Here is a 17185-nt window from a genome sequence, read left to right on the forward strand (position 1 = left end):
AAAACTACTCTTTTGATACACAGTTGATATAGGAGGGCCTACATTACTACTGGCAGTTATTTCTAAGTTCTGCTTTGCTAGTTCTTTCTCATCTGACAGACTCTAAATGTTAGGCCTGCCCCAGAATTCAGTCCTTAGACCTCCTGTCTTCATCAGTACACTCCTCCCATGGTAATCTAGTTTCATGACTCTAAACCTTCCATATGCTGATGACTTCCAAATACCGGGGGTGCCAAACAAATGTATGCAAATGGATACATCAGTCAACGTTACTCAAGCAGTAGTTCACCGTAATCAGAAATGTCTGGACGCTGATGATAACCACTTTGAGCACCTCTTATAATTGCAGAAGTCAAATGTGACTTGTATTCATCTTTTGTTATCGGTATCTGAGTATATTCAGTGTCACAATTCTAATAGTTTTCCTTTCTTAAAATGTGTATACATTTTTTTGACACCCCCTGTATGTATCTCCAAACTGGACCTCTCTCATGAACTCCTAACACAGATGTCTGACTGCCTACTTGACACCTACCATTTGGATGTCTAAAACCCAAACTCCTAATTTTCCTCATAAGCCATTCCATCCACAATCTTCCTCATCTTATAAATGGCAACTTCACTCTCCGGGGAATTAAGTCATGTTTGATTCCTTTTTTTCCTCTCACATCACTCACTTCTAAACCATCAGCAAATTCTGTCAGCTGTACCTTCAAAGTATTTTTAAAATTCCACCACTTCAAGGATTTGTGGAAGAAAGGAGGCAACAGAAACATAGTTTTGGGGTCATTCTGAATCCCCACATCAAAACAGAGTAATTAGGGCCGGCCCGGTGGCTCAGGCGGTTAGAGCTCCGTGCTTCTAACTCCGAAGGCTGCTGGTTCAATTCCCACATGGGCCAGTGGGCTCTTAGCCACAAGGTTGCTAGTTCAATTCCTCGAGTCCCACAAGGGATGGTGGGCTCCGCCCCTGCAACTAAGATTGAACACAGCAACTTGAGCTGAGCTGCCGCTGAGCTCCCAGATGGCTCAGTTGGTTGGAGCACGTCCTCTCAACCACAAGGTTGCCAGTTCGACTCCAGCAAGGGATCGTGGGCTGCGCCCCCTGCAACTAGCAACAGCAACTGAACCTGGAGCTGAGCTGCGCCCTCCACAACTAAGACTGAAAGGACAACAACTTGACTTGGGAAAAAGTCCTGGAAGTACACACTGTTCCCCAATAAAGTCCTGTTCCCTTTCCCCAATAAAATCTTAAAAAAAAAAAAAAAAAGTAAAAAAAAAAACAACCAGAGTAATTAGATAGCAACACGAAAAATCTATGAATAACATTTACATTAAGCAGATGGGATACAAAATAACAATAGCTAAAGTGGAGACTTCTTCAAATTATAACTTATTTAAAGTACAGCTATATTAAAATATTCCAAATGAAATAGGTGACAAATAATTAGGGCAGGATTCAGAAGAATAAAGAGTGACTCGTCTAAAGACATATAGGTAATTAACATTTTAAAATGCATAATAGACACTGGGATGGAAACATTCTCAGATCAAGCTGATCCTTCAGAATATTTTTCCCCTCATGGGATTACATCATTAATTTGATAAAGTTTAAGAAAAGGAAAATTAGAATTTCATTTTTAAATGTTTTATTTGGCTCAAAACTCCCTCCTTTTCTCCCCTACTCCAGACAGTTTGGTTATCGATTGATACAAACGAACCCCCAAAGGAATCACTAGGCAACCAATTCTTCAAATAATCAAATTCCAATTAGTTAGGATACCCCAGTTGTATTATTAGGAAAAGTCAGTCTAGGGAAGTGTGAAGATGGTAGCAACAAATTCCCACATAAAAATCGAGAAACTACACAGAAAAACCAAAATTCCATGACATTTGCAACAAAACTGAGCGAAAACCCCAAAATAAAAGCAGATAAGGACAAACCACCAAGAGTCACAGACTTCTGTGTCATAAGACCCAGTCTATGTGGGTTAAAGAAAAGGAAGACAACGGGGGGAGAGGAGGGCAGCTTTGATGGACCCCAAAATAGCCAACTGTCGTTCACTGGAAAGTATGCTGGACCAATTCAAGAACCACAGCTGAGACTGAGGAGGTTTTGCTGTCTTCAGTAATGAGTGAGTGCAAAGGACCTGCAGTCAAGACTGAAAGAGTCCCACGCTGGGAAGAATCTGCTAGTGTTAGAATAACATGCTGTATGTCCAAGATACTAAATTTTGGTAATAAAAATGCAAAACAGTACTAAAACTTGAAGGGAATATTTGTTCAATGAATAAATGAACCACTTTTATTTGTGATTACAGGTGCATCTAAGGTTTTTCTGATGCAACACAGTAAAAGCTTTCAAACTTTTTTGTACTATGATTTACAGAGAAAGATATTTACAAGTATGTGACTCACTATATACATACATATGTTTACATGATGGAAACAATTTCCTGAAATGATGTTTGTTTGCTTTTACTACTGTGAAGCACTTTGACTTCTTTATTCTAGTATTTTTTTTGGCAGGGGGATGAGGTCATGAGATTGGTCTTAGCCCACAGTTCGAAAAACACTGCCAAATAGCATACTAGTTAACATGTAGGGGTCTGGTTTCAAATCCTGACTGCCATTTTTGAACTGTGTTGCCTTGGGCAAATTACTTATCCTCTCTGTATTTCAGTTTCTTCATTTATAAAATAATAACTATATTTTTGCTGCAAGGTTCTACAGAAGATTAAATGAGTTTATCCATGGAAAGTGTTTAGAATATTGTGTGGGACACAATAAGTACTCAATAAATGTGTGCTGTTATTGTTCTTGCTGTTGTTGTTGTTGTTTGAATCAAAGTCTAAGAATCTGGGTCCAACATATAAGACAGCGTCTGTAAGTGAACTATAATCAGATATAATAAAGCAGTCTGAAAACAGACTAGAAAATGATATATTAAATACCATGTTCATAAAAACTTATCTTAATCAATAATCAAAATTAGGGGGTTTTTTTGGCCATAGCTTCAAGCACTGCTTACCTATGATGTCATTTCTCATTGCTTCTGTAATTGGTATTGGTTTAGCAGCATCTGGAGATATATATTTGGTAAAAGTATTCACTGCATCTTGTTCTATACCTGCAAGGGAAGGAGGGGACAACTTCAAAAATCAAAATACAACTTGAACTGGTAATGGACTATATTCATGAATAGTAGGGCACACACATATATACAAATATACATATATATAACAAATATAAATATATGTATAAGTATATTTAGGACAAAACAAGCCTCATCATAATACTGCTTTTTCACTGTCTGGTTTGTAGAACAGTGGAGTTATATGTGAGTTTCCCCCTCCACTCCTCATCTAAGCTAATAGGCTCCTTCACAGCAATGATTTATGCACGTGCTCTTTCCATGTCTTTTCTTCAAAGTCCGAATGTGACGGATGTTCACAGCAATATAATGGGAGCTCAAAAATTATTTATAAACCTACATTTTAAATATTTTACAAAATGATTTCACATTTATGAATATTACATTCATTTGACCTAAAAGGGTAAAACAATAAATCTTGAACTTTTCAGTCTCAGGACTTCTTTGACATCTTAAAAATTATTGAAGATCCTAAAGAGCTTTTGTTTATCTGAATTTTATTTATAGATATTAAGATATTAGAAATTTTAAAATGAGAAAAAATTGATTCAGTTAAAATTAATAATATTAAGTCTGTTAGAAGTTAACATAACCAACATTTTTAATGGAAAAATAACTATTTTACAAACTGAAAAAATTAATTAGAAGAGGGTACTGTTTTACATTTGTCTTGATAGCAAACTGTTGGATTCTTATATCTGCTTTAGCATTCAATTTTTCATGCTATTTTGTTTTGGCTGAAATATACTGTGATCTCCTGATATAATAAGAAACATATAAATGTATAGTCTTCATCCTGGTTCCTGGTACAAAGTTTCTAAAACCCTGGGAATTGCTTGAGTGGTAGGAGTGATATGAGCATCTGTTGTCATTCATAATAAGCCCTTTTCAATCATAGGAAAGTTTATGGTAATGAGGTGACTGGCAGAATGGGGGTTAGTACCAGAGGTACCAATCATGTGATTAGAGTGTTTAACTTTCAGCCCCACTCTCTAATCTTCTAGGAAAGTAGAGGCGCTGGGAATCATCAAGTTAATCACCAATAGTCAATGATTTAATCAATCATCCCCATGTAATGGAACCATAAAAACCCTCAATGAAGTGGTTCAGAGAGCTTCCAGGTTGGTGAATGCATCTATGTGCTGGAAGGGTAGCACACCTGGACTCCAGAGACAGAAGCTCATGCACTTGAAAACCTTCTGGATTTTGCCCTATGTATATATCTCTTCACCTTTCTGTTTACTTGTACACTTTATAATATCCTTTAAAATAAATCAGTAAACATAAGCAGTGTTTCCCCGAGTTCTGAGAACCATTACAGCAAATTATTGAAGAACAGGTTGTAAGAACCCCTGATTCATAGCTACTGGGTTTCCCCGAAAATAAGACCTAACAGGAAAATAAGCCCTAGCATGACTTTTCAGGATGACAGCCCCTGAACATAAGCCCTAATGCGTCTTTTGGAGGAAACCTTAATGTAAGACCCGGTCTTATTTTCGGGGAAACACGGTATTTGGCCAGAAGTATAGGTGACAACTTGGGACTTGCAACTGGCATCTGAAGTAATGGTGGGGGGCAGTCTTATGAAACAGAGGCCTTAATTTGTGGAGTCTGCACTAACTCCAGGTAGTTAGTATCAGAATGAATTCAACTGTAGGATGCCTAGTTAATGTCCACAGGGAAATGGAGAATTGCTTGGAGTAGAAAATCTACACATTTGGTTTCAGAAGTGTCATGGATAGAGAAATGGATTTCTTTTATATATATAAAGAAAATCTGGCCTCAGAGATGTATAGCTCGGAAAAGGAGTATTTTAATAGCTTTTTGAAATAATTGTGGATGTATTCTTCTCTGACACTACACCAAAACTTGACAAGTGATACTTTCTTAAAGGTTAGAATGTAAACTCTGAAACTTGTATTGTTACGTTAAAATCCACTGGTTTATCTCTCATGTTTAATGGATCTTTTACTCATGAATGATTTTATAGTATCAGCTATTTTCAAATATTTTGGAAAATATTGGTTCACTGACATATGCAGACCTTCCAAATGTTGATATGTCACATCATATAGTGTAGAAAAAGAAATCACATCATTAGTATCACCAATGATCTTATCAGAACACTCTTTAAAGCTTTCAAAGCACATAGTGGTGAACACAAGCTTTCCAAAATTGTAATTTTCACTTGAAAAGCTTAAATTTTGCCATAGGCAAAAATATTGTTTTCCCATAAATGACAAGCTCACTTCATTCATTTCCAAGAAAATATCTGCCAAATATCCAAATTTGAATAACCATAGTTTGTCTATAGTCATTCTTACAAGTAAAAATGGTATTCCATGGAAAATGCAGCTACTTGAACTCAAAAAAACAATCAACTACACATGTAGTATGCCTCAGTATGCTTAAGTGCTTCTGCATAGTTCCGATTTCATCACACATGATTTAATAAAATTAATTATCTACTTCTCCAAAGACATCCCTAAGTAAAACTGGCACTTAAAGTTTTGCTGGGAGTATGTAGAAGCACACAATGATTATTAGTACAATTTGGTTCAATGTCAGCAGGTTTTCCCACAATTGTCTTTCTATCACCATTACAAATGACAACACAGTGAAAAGACAAATAACATCTTAGAATTATTCTGCAAATAGTTTTGACCAAATCGATCCCCTTGAAAAAGTCTCAGAGACCTCCTATGGCTGTGCACACCATACTTTGAGAACCCCTGGGTTAGCTGAATAGATTATCCCTACTTTTATAGAAAACTATGTACGAAAAATTAAAATGGGGCTGGCCCAGTGGCTCAGGTGGTTGGAGTGCTGTGCTACTAATGCTGAGGTCGCTGGTTTGATTCCCACATGGGCCAGTGAGCTGCGCCCTCTACAGCTAAGATTGTGAACAACGGCTCTCCCTGGAGCCCAGCTGCCATGAGTAGCCGGGGGTCGGCATGAGCTGCCGCGGGCTGCTGTTACCATGTGCTGCCAGGAGTGGCTGGTGGCCAGCGTGAGTGGCCGGCAGCTGGCTAGAGCTGCTGTGAGCTGCTGTGAGCGACCGACCGATGACCTACTGCCTCAGCAGGGGGGAGCACAAGGCTCATAATACCAGCATGGGCCAGGAAGCTGTGTCCTACACAACTAGACTGAGAAACAAAAGCTTGAACCGGAGTGTGTGTGTGTGTGGGGGGGGGGAGGGGGGGCGGGAGGCGGAAAAGGGGAGAAAAATTAAAATGACTTATTTGAATCAAAAAAGTGATGGGGTGAGGAGAGGGCCAGGGAGAAGTAAAAGCATAAAGTTTTCATTAAAGTTAAGTTGTTATCAGCTTAAAATAGACTATATCACTGTAAGATCTTTTATGTAAGCCCCATGGTAACCACAATTAAAATACCTATAGAAGATATACAAAAGACAATAAGAATCAAAGCATGTCACTACATTAAAAAAAGAAAGAAACACAAAAGAAAGCAAGAGGGACAAAAAACCTGAAAGAGACTCAGAAAATAATTAATAAGATGGTAATAGTAATTTCTAGCCTATCAATAAATACCTTAAATGTAAATAGATTAAACTCCCCAAAAGACAGAGTGGTTGAATAGATTTTTGAAAAAAATAATCAAGATCCCACTACTGCTTTAGATTTTTCTTTCCCCTTTCTGCTGCCTTCCCTCGCACTCCAGTTCAAGCCATCGTTTGTCAGTCTAGTTGTGTAGGACATAGCTCCCTGGCCCTACACAAGGCTCATACTAATGCTGGTATTATGAGCCTTGCGCTGCCCCCCAGCTGAGGCAGTCGGTCGCCAATCGTTGGTCGGGCATTCACAGCAGCTGATGGCAGCTCTCTCTGGCTGCCAGCTGCTCACGTTGGTTGCTGGCCACTCACGCTGGCCACTCATGGCAGTCCATGGCAGCACACAGCAGCCCACGGCACCTCACGATGGTTGCCAGCCACTCACGCTGGCCACTGGCCATTCATGGCAACACACCGTAGCTCACAACAGCACACAGCAGCCCATAGCAGCACACAGCAGCCCTCAGCAGCACTCAGCAGCCCACTGCAGCTCATGCTAACCTCCGGCTCCTCACAGCAGCCCAGCTCCAGGGAGAGCTGTTGTTCACAATCTTAGCGATAGAGGGTGCAGCTTACTGGTCCATGTGGGAATCGAACCAGTGACCTCAGTGTAAGGAGCACGGTGCTCCAACCACCTGAACCACCGGGCTGGCCCTCGCTTTAGATTTAAAGTCACACATTGGCTGAAAGTGAAGGGATGGAAGATATTACACACAAATAGCAACCAAAGGAAAGCAGGGAGGCTATACTTATATCAGACAAAAATATACTTTAAGTCAAAGGTGGTCATAAAAGACAAAGTGGGCATAATATGATGATAAAAGAGTCAATCTACCAAGACAACATAAAAATCATAAATATACATTCACTGAACATCAGAGCACCTAAATATATTAAGCAAACATTGACAGAAGTGAAGGAAGAAATAAAGCAGCAATACAATAAGTAATAGAAGAATGAAATACCCCATTTTCAACAATGAATGTAAAATTAGTAAGGAAACAAAGCACTTGAACAATACCAGAGACCAAATAGACATAACAGACATATAAAAACATTTCACTCAGCAGCAGCAGAATACACGTTCTTCTCCATGTATACAGATCATTCTCCAGGACAGATCAAATGTTACATCACAAAACGAGTCTTAACAAATTTAAGAAGACAGAAATCATACCAAGTATTTTTTCTGACCACAATGAAATGAAACCAGAAATCAATAGCAAAAAGAAAACTGGAAAATTCACAAATATGTGGAAATTAAATAATATGCTCTGAAGAACCAATGGGTCAAAGAAAAAATCAAGAAGAAAGTTTAAAAATATCTTGAGATAAATGAAAACACAACATACCAAAACTCACTGAATGCAGTAAAAACAGTACTGAGAGGCATTTAAAACTACAAATATTTATATTAAGTATTACCAAAGCCAAAGACATTACAAGAAAATTACAGAATGATATCACTAATGAACACAGATGCAAAAATACTCAACAAAATGCTATTAATAGCAAACAGAATTCAATAGTACGTTAAAAGGATCACACACGAAGACCAAGTGGAGTTCATCCCTGGAATGCAGGAATGGTTCAACATAAAAAAAATCAAAGCGATATACCACATCAACAAAATGAAGGATAAAAAAATCACATGACCAGCTCAATAGATGCAGGAAAACCACATGACAAAAGTCAACACTCATAATTTAAAATTCTCAACACACTGGGAATAGAAAGAAATTACCTTAACATAATAAAGGCCATATATGAGAAACTCACAACTAATATCATATTCAATGGTAAGAAACTGAAAACTTTTCCCCTAAGATTACGTACAAGGCAAGATGGCTACTCTCATCACTTCTATTTATTTATTTAGTTTTCAGTTTTTCAATTACAGTTGACTTACAATATTATATTAGTTTCAGATGTATAACATGGAGACTGGACATTTATATAATTTACGAAGTGATCACCCCAATAATCCAGTACCCATGTGACACCATAGCTAATACTACTGACTACATTCCCCATGCTATACTCTACATCCCCACGACTATTTTGTAACTATCAACTTGTACCTTTTAATCATCTCCCCCCTTAACCTATTCCCTCTAACCCTCCCATCCAGCAACCATCAAAATACTCTCTGTATCTATGAGCTTTTTTCTGTTTTGCTTGTTCATTTATCCTGTTCTCCAGATTCCACATAAAATAAAGTCATATATAAATGAAGTCATATGACATTTGTCTATCTCTGTCTGACTTACCCCACTCAATACAATACTTTCTAGGATGACCTATGTTGTTGCAGATGGCAAGATTTCATATTTATTTATGGCTGAGTAATATTCCATTGTATGTATGTACCACTTCATCTTTATCCATTCATCCACTGATGGACACCCAAGTTGCCTCCAGAGATCTTGGCTATTGGAAATAATACTGCAATGAACATTATGGATGCACGTGTCCCTTCAAAGTACTGTTTTGGGTTTCTTTAGATAAATTCCCAAAAGTGCAATTACTGTGTCCTTCTTTGCTTTTTTTTTTTTTTTTTGTCATAATCTTTGTTTTAAAGTCTATTTTGACTAAAATAAATATTGCTAATGCAGGTTTTTGTTTTTCATTTCCAATTTCATGAAATATCTTTTATCACCCCTTTACTTTCAGTCTCTGTGTGTCTTCTGACCTGAAGTGAGTCTCTTGTAAGCTACATACATAAGGGTCTTGTTTTCTTATCCATTCAGCTACCCTATGTCTTTTGCTTGGAGCATTTAACCCATTTACATTTAAAGTAACTGTTGATAAATATGCAGTTACTGCCATTTTATTATTCATATTTTTTTATCGTTTTTCTTTTTCTTCTTAAAGGTGTCCTTTTCCCATTCTTGTAATACTGGTTTGGTGGTGATGAACTCCTGTCTGGAAACTCTTTATCTGTCCTTCAATTCTAAATGATAGCCTTGTTGGGTAAAGTAATCTTGGTTGTAGGTCCTTGTTTTTTATCATGTTGAGTATTTTGTGCCAGTCCCTTCTGGCCTGCAAAATCTCTGTTGAGAAATCAGCTGACAGTCTTATGGGAGCTCCCTTGTAGGTAACTAACTGCTTTTTTCCTGCTGCTTTTTAGATTCTCTCTTTGTCTTTAAAATTTTGGTATTTTAATTATGATGTGTCTTGGTGTGGGGCCCTTTGGGTTCATCTTATTTGGGACTCTCTGTACTTCCTCAGCTAGTATGTCTACTTCCTTCACCAGGTTAGGGAAGTTTTCAGTCATTATTTCTTCAAATAGATTTTCCCTACCTCTCTTTCTCCTCCTTCTGATACCCCGATGGTGTGAATATTGGTACGCTTGATGTCCTAGAGGCGCCTTAAACTATCCTATTTTTGGATTTTTTTTGTTCTGTTCTGATTGGGTGTTATCCACTACCTTGTCTTCCAAATCACTGATTTGACCCACTGCTTCATCTGATCTACTGTTGATATGCTGTAATGTATTCTTCATTTGGGTTACTGTATTCTTCATTTCTGACTGGTTCTTTTTTATGTTTTCTGTCAATTTTTTATGTTTCCTACCTCTTTTCGAAATTCTCACTAAGATCACTGAGCATCCTTATAACCAGTTTTAAACTCTGCATCTGGTAGATTACTTGTCTCCGGGTTTAGTTCTTTTTCTGGAGCTTTGTCCTGTTCTTTCATTTGTGACATGTTTCCTTGTCTCCCCATTTTGGCTGCCTCCCTGTGTTTGTTTCTATGTAGTAGACAGAGCTGCTATGTCTCTGGTCTTAGTGGAGTGGTCTTATGTAGTAGACGTCCTGTGGGACCTAATGGCAGTCTCCCTGGTCACCTGAGTCAGGTGTTCCGGGTGTGTCCCTTGTGTGGGCTGCATGTGCGCTACTGTTGTAGTTGAGCCTTGACTGCCGTTGGCACATCAGTGGGAGGGATTGACCCTTAGGCTTATTGGTTTTGAGGACTGGCTGTGACTACAGTGGAGAAGCTACTATGCAGGGGCCCACCCTATGCATCTGCACCCTGGGTTGGGGGAGGGCTCAACAAAAGAACAATGGCTTCTGCCAGCACTTTTGTCTGGGAGAAAGCTGCCCCTCCAGCCCTCATCCTGAAGACAGACAATTCAGTTCCTCCCCATATGCCCCTGACACCTTTCAAGCTGTTGCCCCAGAACTGGATCTCACAACGAGTGAGTCAGTCAGTGAGTAAGTCTATGTAGGGGACTTTGAACAGGAACATTTGGGACTCCAGAAGCCCTCCATTTCACTCAGCCACAATCTCTGCTGGTTTTCATAGCCAAAAGTTATGGGAATTTCTCTTCCCTGAACTGGAACCCTGTGCTGGGAGCCTGCTGTGAAGCTGGGACCCCTTGCTCCTTAGGGGAGACCTCCACAGCTGAAATATGTCTCCAGATTTTTAACCACCACACTTGGGTATGGGGCCAGTCAGTTTCATGTCTCTACCCCTCCTACCAGTCTCGACGTAGCTTCTTCTGTATGTCCTTAGTTGTAGGACTTCTGTTCAGCTAGACTTCAGGTGATTCTCAATGATGGTTGTTCTGTAATATAGTTGTAATTTTGTTGTGGTCGTGAGAGGAGGCAAGCACAGATTTACCTACTCTGCCATCCTGACCAAAGCTCCCTCTTATCACTTCTATTCAAAACAGTAGTAGAAATCCTAGCCAAGAAATTAAGCAAGAAAAAAAGCGGCATCCAAATTGGGAAGGAAGAAGTAAAATTATCTTTATTGGCAAATGACATAATCTTACATGTAGAAAACCTAAAGGCTCTATTTAAAAAAAACTAAAAAAAACTGTTAGAAATAGATGATTTATTACAGAGGACAAAATCAGCACACAAAAATCAACTGCATTTATATATACTAACAATGAACTATTCTATCACAAAAGGAAATTAAGAAAAAAATCCCATTTACAACAGTATCAAGAAGAATAAAATACATAGGAATAAATTTAACCAAGGAAATTAAAGGTTTGTACACTGAAAAGTGCAACATATTGATGAAAGAAACTAAAGACACAAATAAACGGAAAGACATCCTATGTTCATGAACTGAAAGAATTAATATTGTTAAGATGTCAATACTACCCAAAGCAATATACAGATTCAATACAATCCCTTTCAAAATCTCAATAGTATTTCTTACAAAAATAGTAAAAAACAATCCTAAAATTCATACAGAACCACAAAGGACCTAAATAACTACAACAATCTTGAGAAGGAAGAACAAAGGCATCACACTTCCTGATTTCAAAAAAATTTCAAAGCCACAGTGATGGAAACAGTATGATAATGGCATAAAGACAGACATATAGACCAATGGAACACAACCACAAGCAGATATCATCTCATAACTTTTAGGATGGCCATTTACCAAAACAAAAAAGTTAACAAGTGTTGGTGGGATGTGGAGAAACTGAAGCTTTGTACACTGTTAGTGGGAATGTAACATGGTATAGCTCATACGGAAAACAGTATGGAGATTCCTCAAAAAAATTAAAAATAAAACTATTATATCATCTAACAATGCCACTTCTGGGTATTTATCCAAAATAATTAAAATCAGAATCTTCATGAGCTATCTGTACTCTCATTTCATTAAAGCATTATTCATAATAGCCAAGATATGGAAACAACCAAATGTCCATCAATGGATGGATAAACAAAATGCGGTGTGTGTGTGTGTGTGTGTGTGTGTGTGTGTACACACACACACACACACACACACACACACACACACAAAATGAAATATTGTTCAGCCAAAAGAAAAGGATATCTTGCCATATATGACAACATGGATGAACCTTTGGGACATTATGCTAAGTAAGATAAGCCAGTCACAGAGGACAAATACTGCATGATTCCATTTATATGCAGTATCTGAAATAGTCAAAACTCACAGAAGCAGAAACTAGAATGGTGGTTGCCAGGAAGTGGAAGAAAGGAGAAATAGAGAGTTGCTGTTAACAGGTATAAAGTTTAGGTTTATGCAAGATGATTAAGTTCTAGAAATCTGCTGTACAACATTGTATGTACAGTTAACAACATTGTACCATACACTTAAAAATTTGTTAACAGGGTAGAGTTCATATATTTCTTCACAATTTAAAAAAATTGAAAAATAAAAAAGAATTTATAGTAAAAAAAGAAGAAAATGCCAGACTTACGACTAAAGCTCAGATATGGTATTAAAACCAGTACTGTCTCCAATATATAGTTATAAAATTATAGATATGTTTTGGGAAAGGGAAGTTATGCTTGCTTGTGAATTAATCCTCTCTACAACCAGGGCCTTGATGAAAAGTATCAACTGTAAAGATTTGGGATTGTTCTGCCTTTAACCAGATGTAAAATAATCTAAACTAATTCCATATTGCATTCTCTCAATAAACGTTACTGCACAGCAGCTATATGAGCAAACTGCTAATCAGAACAAAGAAACTGGTTTTGCAGAAAATGTCAAAAAGCCTAAAATCAGAAGTTGGGTTGTTTCTAAATTCATTTCCACTAACTAAAAACAGCTGCCAATCCCAGACAAATGATGTAACAACTTGTATAGATGCTAATATACATTTATTTTCTGGGGATTAAACTCATTGAAAGAAGTTTGAGGGCAGCTGGTTGCCTCAGTTGGTTATAGCACAGTTGCTCACTAACGTCACCAGTTCGATTCCCACATGGGCCAGTGAGCTGCGCTCTCCACAACTAGAGTGAAAACAATGGTTTCACTTGGAGCTGATGGATCCTGGAAAAACACTGTTTCCCAATATTCCCCAATAAACAATTAGAAAAAAAAAAGAAGTTTGATACTGTTCAATAAAATACTGACTACATTTCATTTCATAAACACAGATGGTTACACCCTTCTTTTGGATCCAGAAAACTCATTTTCACTTATTTAAGAATAAAAGGACATTAATATATTTTTAACACTTTAACAAATTAAACATTTTTAACCCAATAAATACTGGGCTAAGATAAATGCTTTGGTCCAATTTCTAAAATACTCTTTAATAAAATAACAAAGAAACATGGAAATGCTTAAAACATCTATTTTGCCTTTTTAAAACATAACTATTAAGGAAGCTATGAAGCCAGATTACTGGGAATAAAGAACTTCCCTTCAGTTATTTGAATGATGTTTAAAAATACATTACTCAATTTAGTATTTTAGTAAGAAGCTTTAAAAGATTTAAATGGATCAAACCTTGTATTTTAACTGAAACTAATCCTTAACCACAACCAACCTCAAAACACAAAATACCAACTGACTCCATGAGATAATACAAACATATATAGAACTTTACCCAAGACTTTCATGTAACCCAGATACAACAGCCTTTCATTAAAATTGATATATTTTAAAAACAAAGCTGTGATAAGCTAGTTTCAGGGCACATAAAGTGACAGGTATAAATATGAACAATTAAAGTGCAAAAGATAAAAGTTTAAATAAAAAAAATAAAATCTTTGGACTATAAACTTCATGTGTCGACTGGCCAAATAATTCTCCAGGCAGTCCACCAAAAGAGCGGTTTATTCGGGAAAGGAAAAAGAAAGCCACCAAGGAGCGTGTGAATGCACACTTGCCTGCTGGTGTTCCAACTGCCCGCCCATGTACAAAAAAAAGCCCCCCCACCCTCGCCATTCCAAGACGTCTTCCCCATTTATTAGCATCCTGCCCCAGAAGTTACCACTAAGTTTCAACAGGAAGTCAGGACCAGAGAGTTAACAAGGGGGGCCCAGCTCCACCCAAAGCCCTCCCAGCTCTATGGTTAATCATCTTAAGATGCCAGTTCACTTTTATCACATACAATGGACAAAAATTTTCCTAAATGCCCAGCCTTTGACTATTTCATTTATTTTTGCATCCTTGGTATCTGGTATTTCATTGTAGGTGCTTAATATGCATTTGTTGAAAGAATAAACTTACCACAAATATTATATTTGTTGAAAGTGAATTTATCTCATGTAGTACCACATTATTTTCCTATTATTTTAAAGTATTAGCAGCATCTTTATTAAAAAACTTGAGGTTAGGAATTCTTTTTAGTCAGAGGGAAAATGTCTTGTGACAAGGACAGCTTAAAGCAGAGAAGATAATCAAGAGGAGTGGGGTTCTAGCACAAGGAACAGGCATTAGTCAGCCAGCTAAGTGGCTATTAAGGAGAATGTGTATTAGCAAAATGCAAAATTAATATTCATCAAAGTCAGTTCAGAAGAAATTATTTTGTTAACCCCTACCTCTATGCATAAATACCCTAAAACCAAACTTAGTATCCATTTAAATGAAGCATAAAACATCAGTATATCCTAAAGATGTTACTCAGACAAAATCACACACTGCTTTTGAATTCTTAATATTGATCTTTAGTTACAAAAGCAGTAGGTCATTACAAATCCCTTTATTGGTAAAAGAGTGACAAGGATATATTCAGAAAACCCTAGGCCATCTGAGTGATATATGGAAATACAAAAAGATTTATTCAAGAAAGAGACTTTCTACTATTTCTGAAAAACGGGAGCTGGAACTAGGAGAATAGGAATTTCTAGGCTCTAGAAAAGTTTTAAATACAAATATAAGGTGTTACTATATGGCCACCTTCTGTAGCTCGAGGTTTTAATATAATGAAAATAATTATGATAGAAACCACCCAGAAGCAAGTGTTAAACATGTATTTGATTTTTAAGAGGAAAAAGGCAAATCCATATAGAAAGAATTATCTTTTGATTTGACTTGAAATACTGAGGAATAGGTCAAGATTAAATAAGCATACTCCACTCCATTTCTCCCACAGAATGCAACTAAAAACACTGGATAAATGTATCCAAGAACCTGAAAATATAAATGGTAGCAGGCAGATGGAAAAAGGAAACAAGAACTTATAGTACCGCCATAATGCAGGCAAGTTTCCCACTCTTTATTTCTCCAGTATCTCCTAGCCTGGACTCAAAAGTTGAAACTGTAAACCAGATTCACGAAGAAAAAGCTCCAGAGAAGCCCTCTATTTCTGGTCTAAGGAGCAAGAAAGGGGGCTTCTATGGAGTGGGGGAAATCCCCTGGGCCTTTCTGTTTTTCCCTTTCACTCCAGTCTCGGCCCCCAAGCAATACCAGATCAGCCCTTGTGGCAATGGCAGCAGCACCCAGACAGGCTCTAAAAGCTCCAAAAAACCCTCTTCTTTGACAAAGACACTGCAGTTCCCAATAGGAAGGGGAAAATCGCTATTTATTTTATCCTTTATCCTCTTGCCAGTTGGTCAAAGAAGCTGACATCATTGTGGGAAGTGTGCTAAAGTGTGAGGAAACTAAAGCTCTGGCTTTCTAGCCAAACAATCAAGAAGGCAGGGTCCCTAGAAATCAGAAAGTATCAGATCACAGAAAACAGGAATTTCATGAAAGCTTATAAAGTTGTCTGCGTACTACTGGCTGAGCATGCGTGAACCTGACTGTAGGATCATTCTCCAAGGGTTTGAGAACTCAATTATGACCTGTCCACCTGCCAGGACCCAGACTGGACACTGGAAGGCATATATGCAGGTAAGATCCAAAACAGAACTGACTCTGGAACCACAACCTACAGAATGCTGGATGGAACTTGTAGCCTGAACCTAACTAGGTCATTTGCTTGCTAAAGCAAAAATTTCAAAATTTTTGACAGGATTTAACCATGACCCAGAATCATGTAAGTCAAACTGTCCAGGATATAAGCCAAAATTAATTGCCATACAAAGACTAGAAAAATCCCATTATCTCACAAGGGAAAAGGCAATCAAGATGGCACAGATGCTGAAATTACCAAACAAAAAAATGTTTTACAGAAGCTATGATAATCATGCTCCAAGAAGGTCAAACACTCTTGAAACAAATGGTAAGACTGTCTCCACAGAATCATACAAGATAATAAATAAAATAAAAACAATAGAAATTTTAGAACTCAAAAACATAATAACCCAAACTTAAAATTCACTGGAGCAACAACATGGGTGAAGCTTGAGAATATTATGCTACGTTTCTGAAAAACGGGAGCTGGAACTAGGTGAAATAAGTCAGACTGAGAAAGACAAACAACACATGATCTCACTTATATATGGAATCTAAAGAACAAATGAGCAAACAAAACGGAAATAGACTCAGAGATATAGGGGGGGAAAAAAACTGGGGCTGGCCCAGTGGCTCAGGTGGTTGGAGCATAGTGCTCGTAACACCGCGGTCACCGGTTCGATTCCCACATGGTCCAGTGACCTGTGCCCTCTACAGCTAAGATTGTGAACAACAGCTCTCCCTGGAGCTGGGCTGCTGTGAGCAGCCGGAGGTTGGCGTAAGCTGCCATGAGATACCATGGGCTACCCTGTGCTGCCATGAGCAGCCGGTGGCCAGAGTAAGTGGCTGGCAGTCATTGTGAGCGGTCGGCAGCTGGCAAGAGCTGCCGTG

At 37.9% G+C, this 17185-nt stretch overlaps 1 protein-coding gene across 4 annotated transcripts in view; it reads right to left on the reverse strand.

Annotated features, from left to right (window-relative positions):
- Window positions 1–17185, reverse strand: part of AKAP10 (A-kinase anchoring protein 10) — an 81513-nt gene that overhangs the window by 37307 nt on the left and 27021 nt on the right. For 3 of the 4 annotated variants that reach the window (XM_074320663.2, XM_074320664.2, XM_019757410.3), the window contains exon 5: window positions 3031–3129. The exons of the other annotated variant lie outside the window; for it this stretch is intronic. In XM_074320663.2, coding sequence (XP_074176764.2) covers window positions 3031–3129 — 99 coding nt within the window. The remainder of the gene's footprint in view (window positions 1–3030; window positions 3130–17185) is intronic. 4 annotated transcript variants of the gene reach the window in all.

The sequence above is a fragment of the Rhinolophus sinicus genome, chromosome 12, assembly GCF_057876585.1.
Source record: "Rhinolophus sinicus isolate RSI-liver-muscle chromosome 12, RSI-T2T, whole genome shotgun sequence".
Classification (NCBI taxonomy): domain Eukaryota; kingdom Metazoa; phylum Chordata; class Mammalia; order Chiroptera; family Rhinolophidae; genus Rhinolophus; species Rhinolophus sinicus.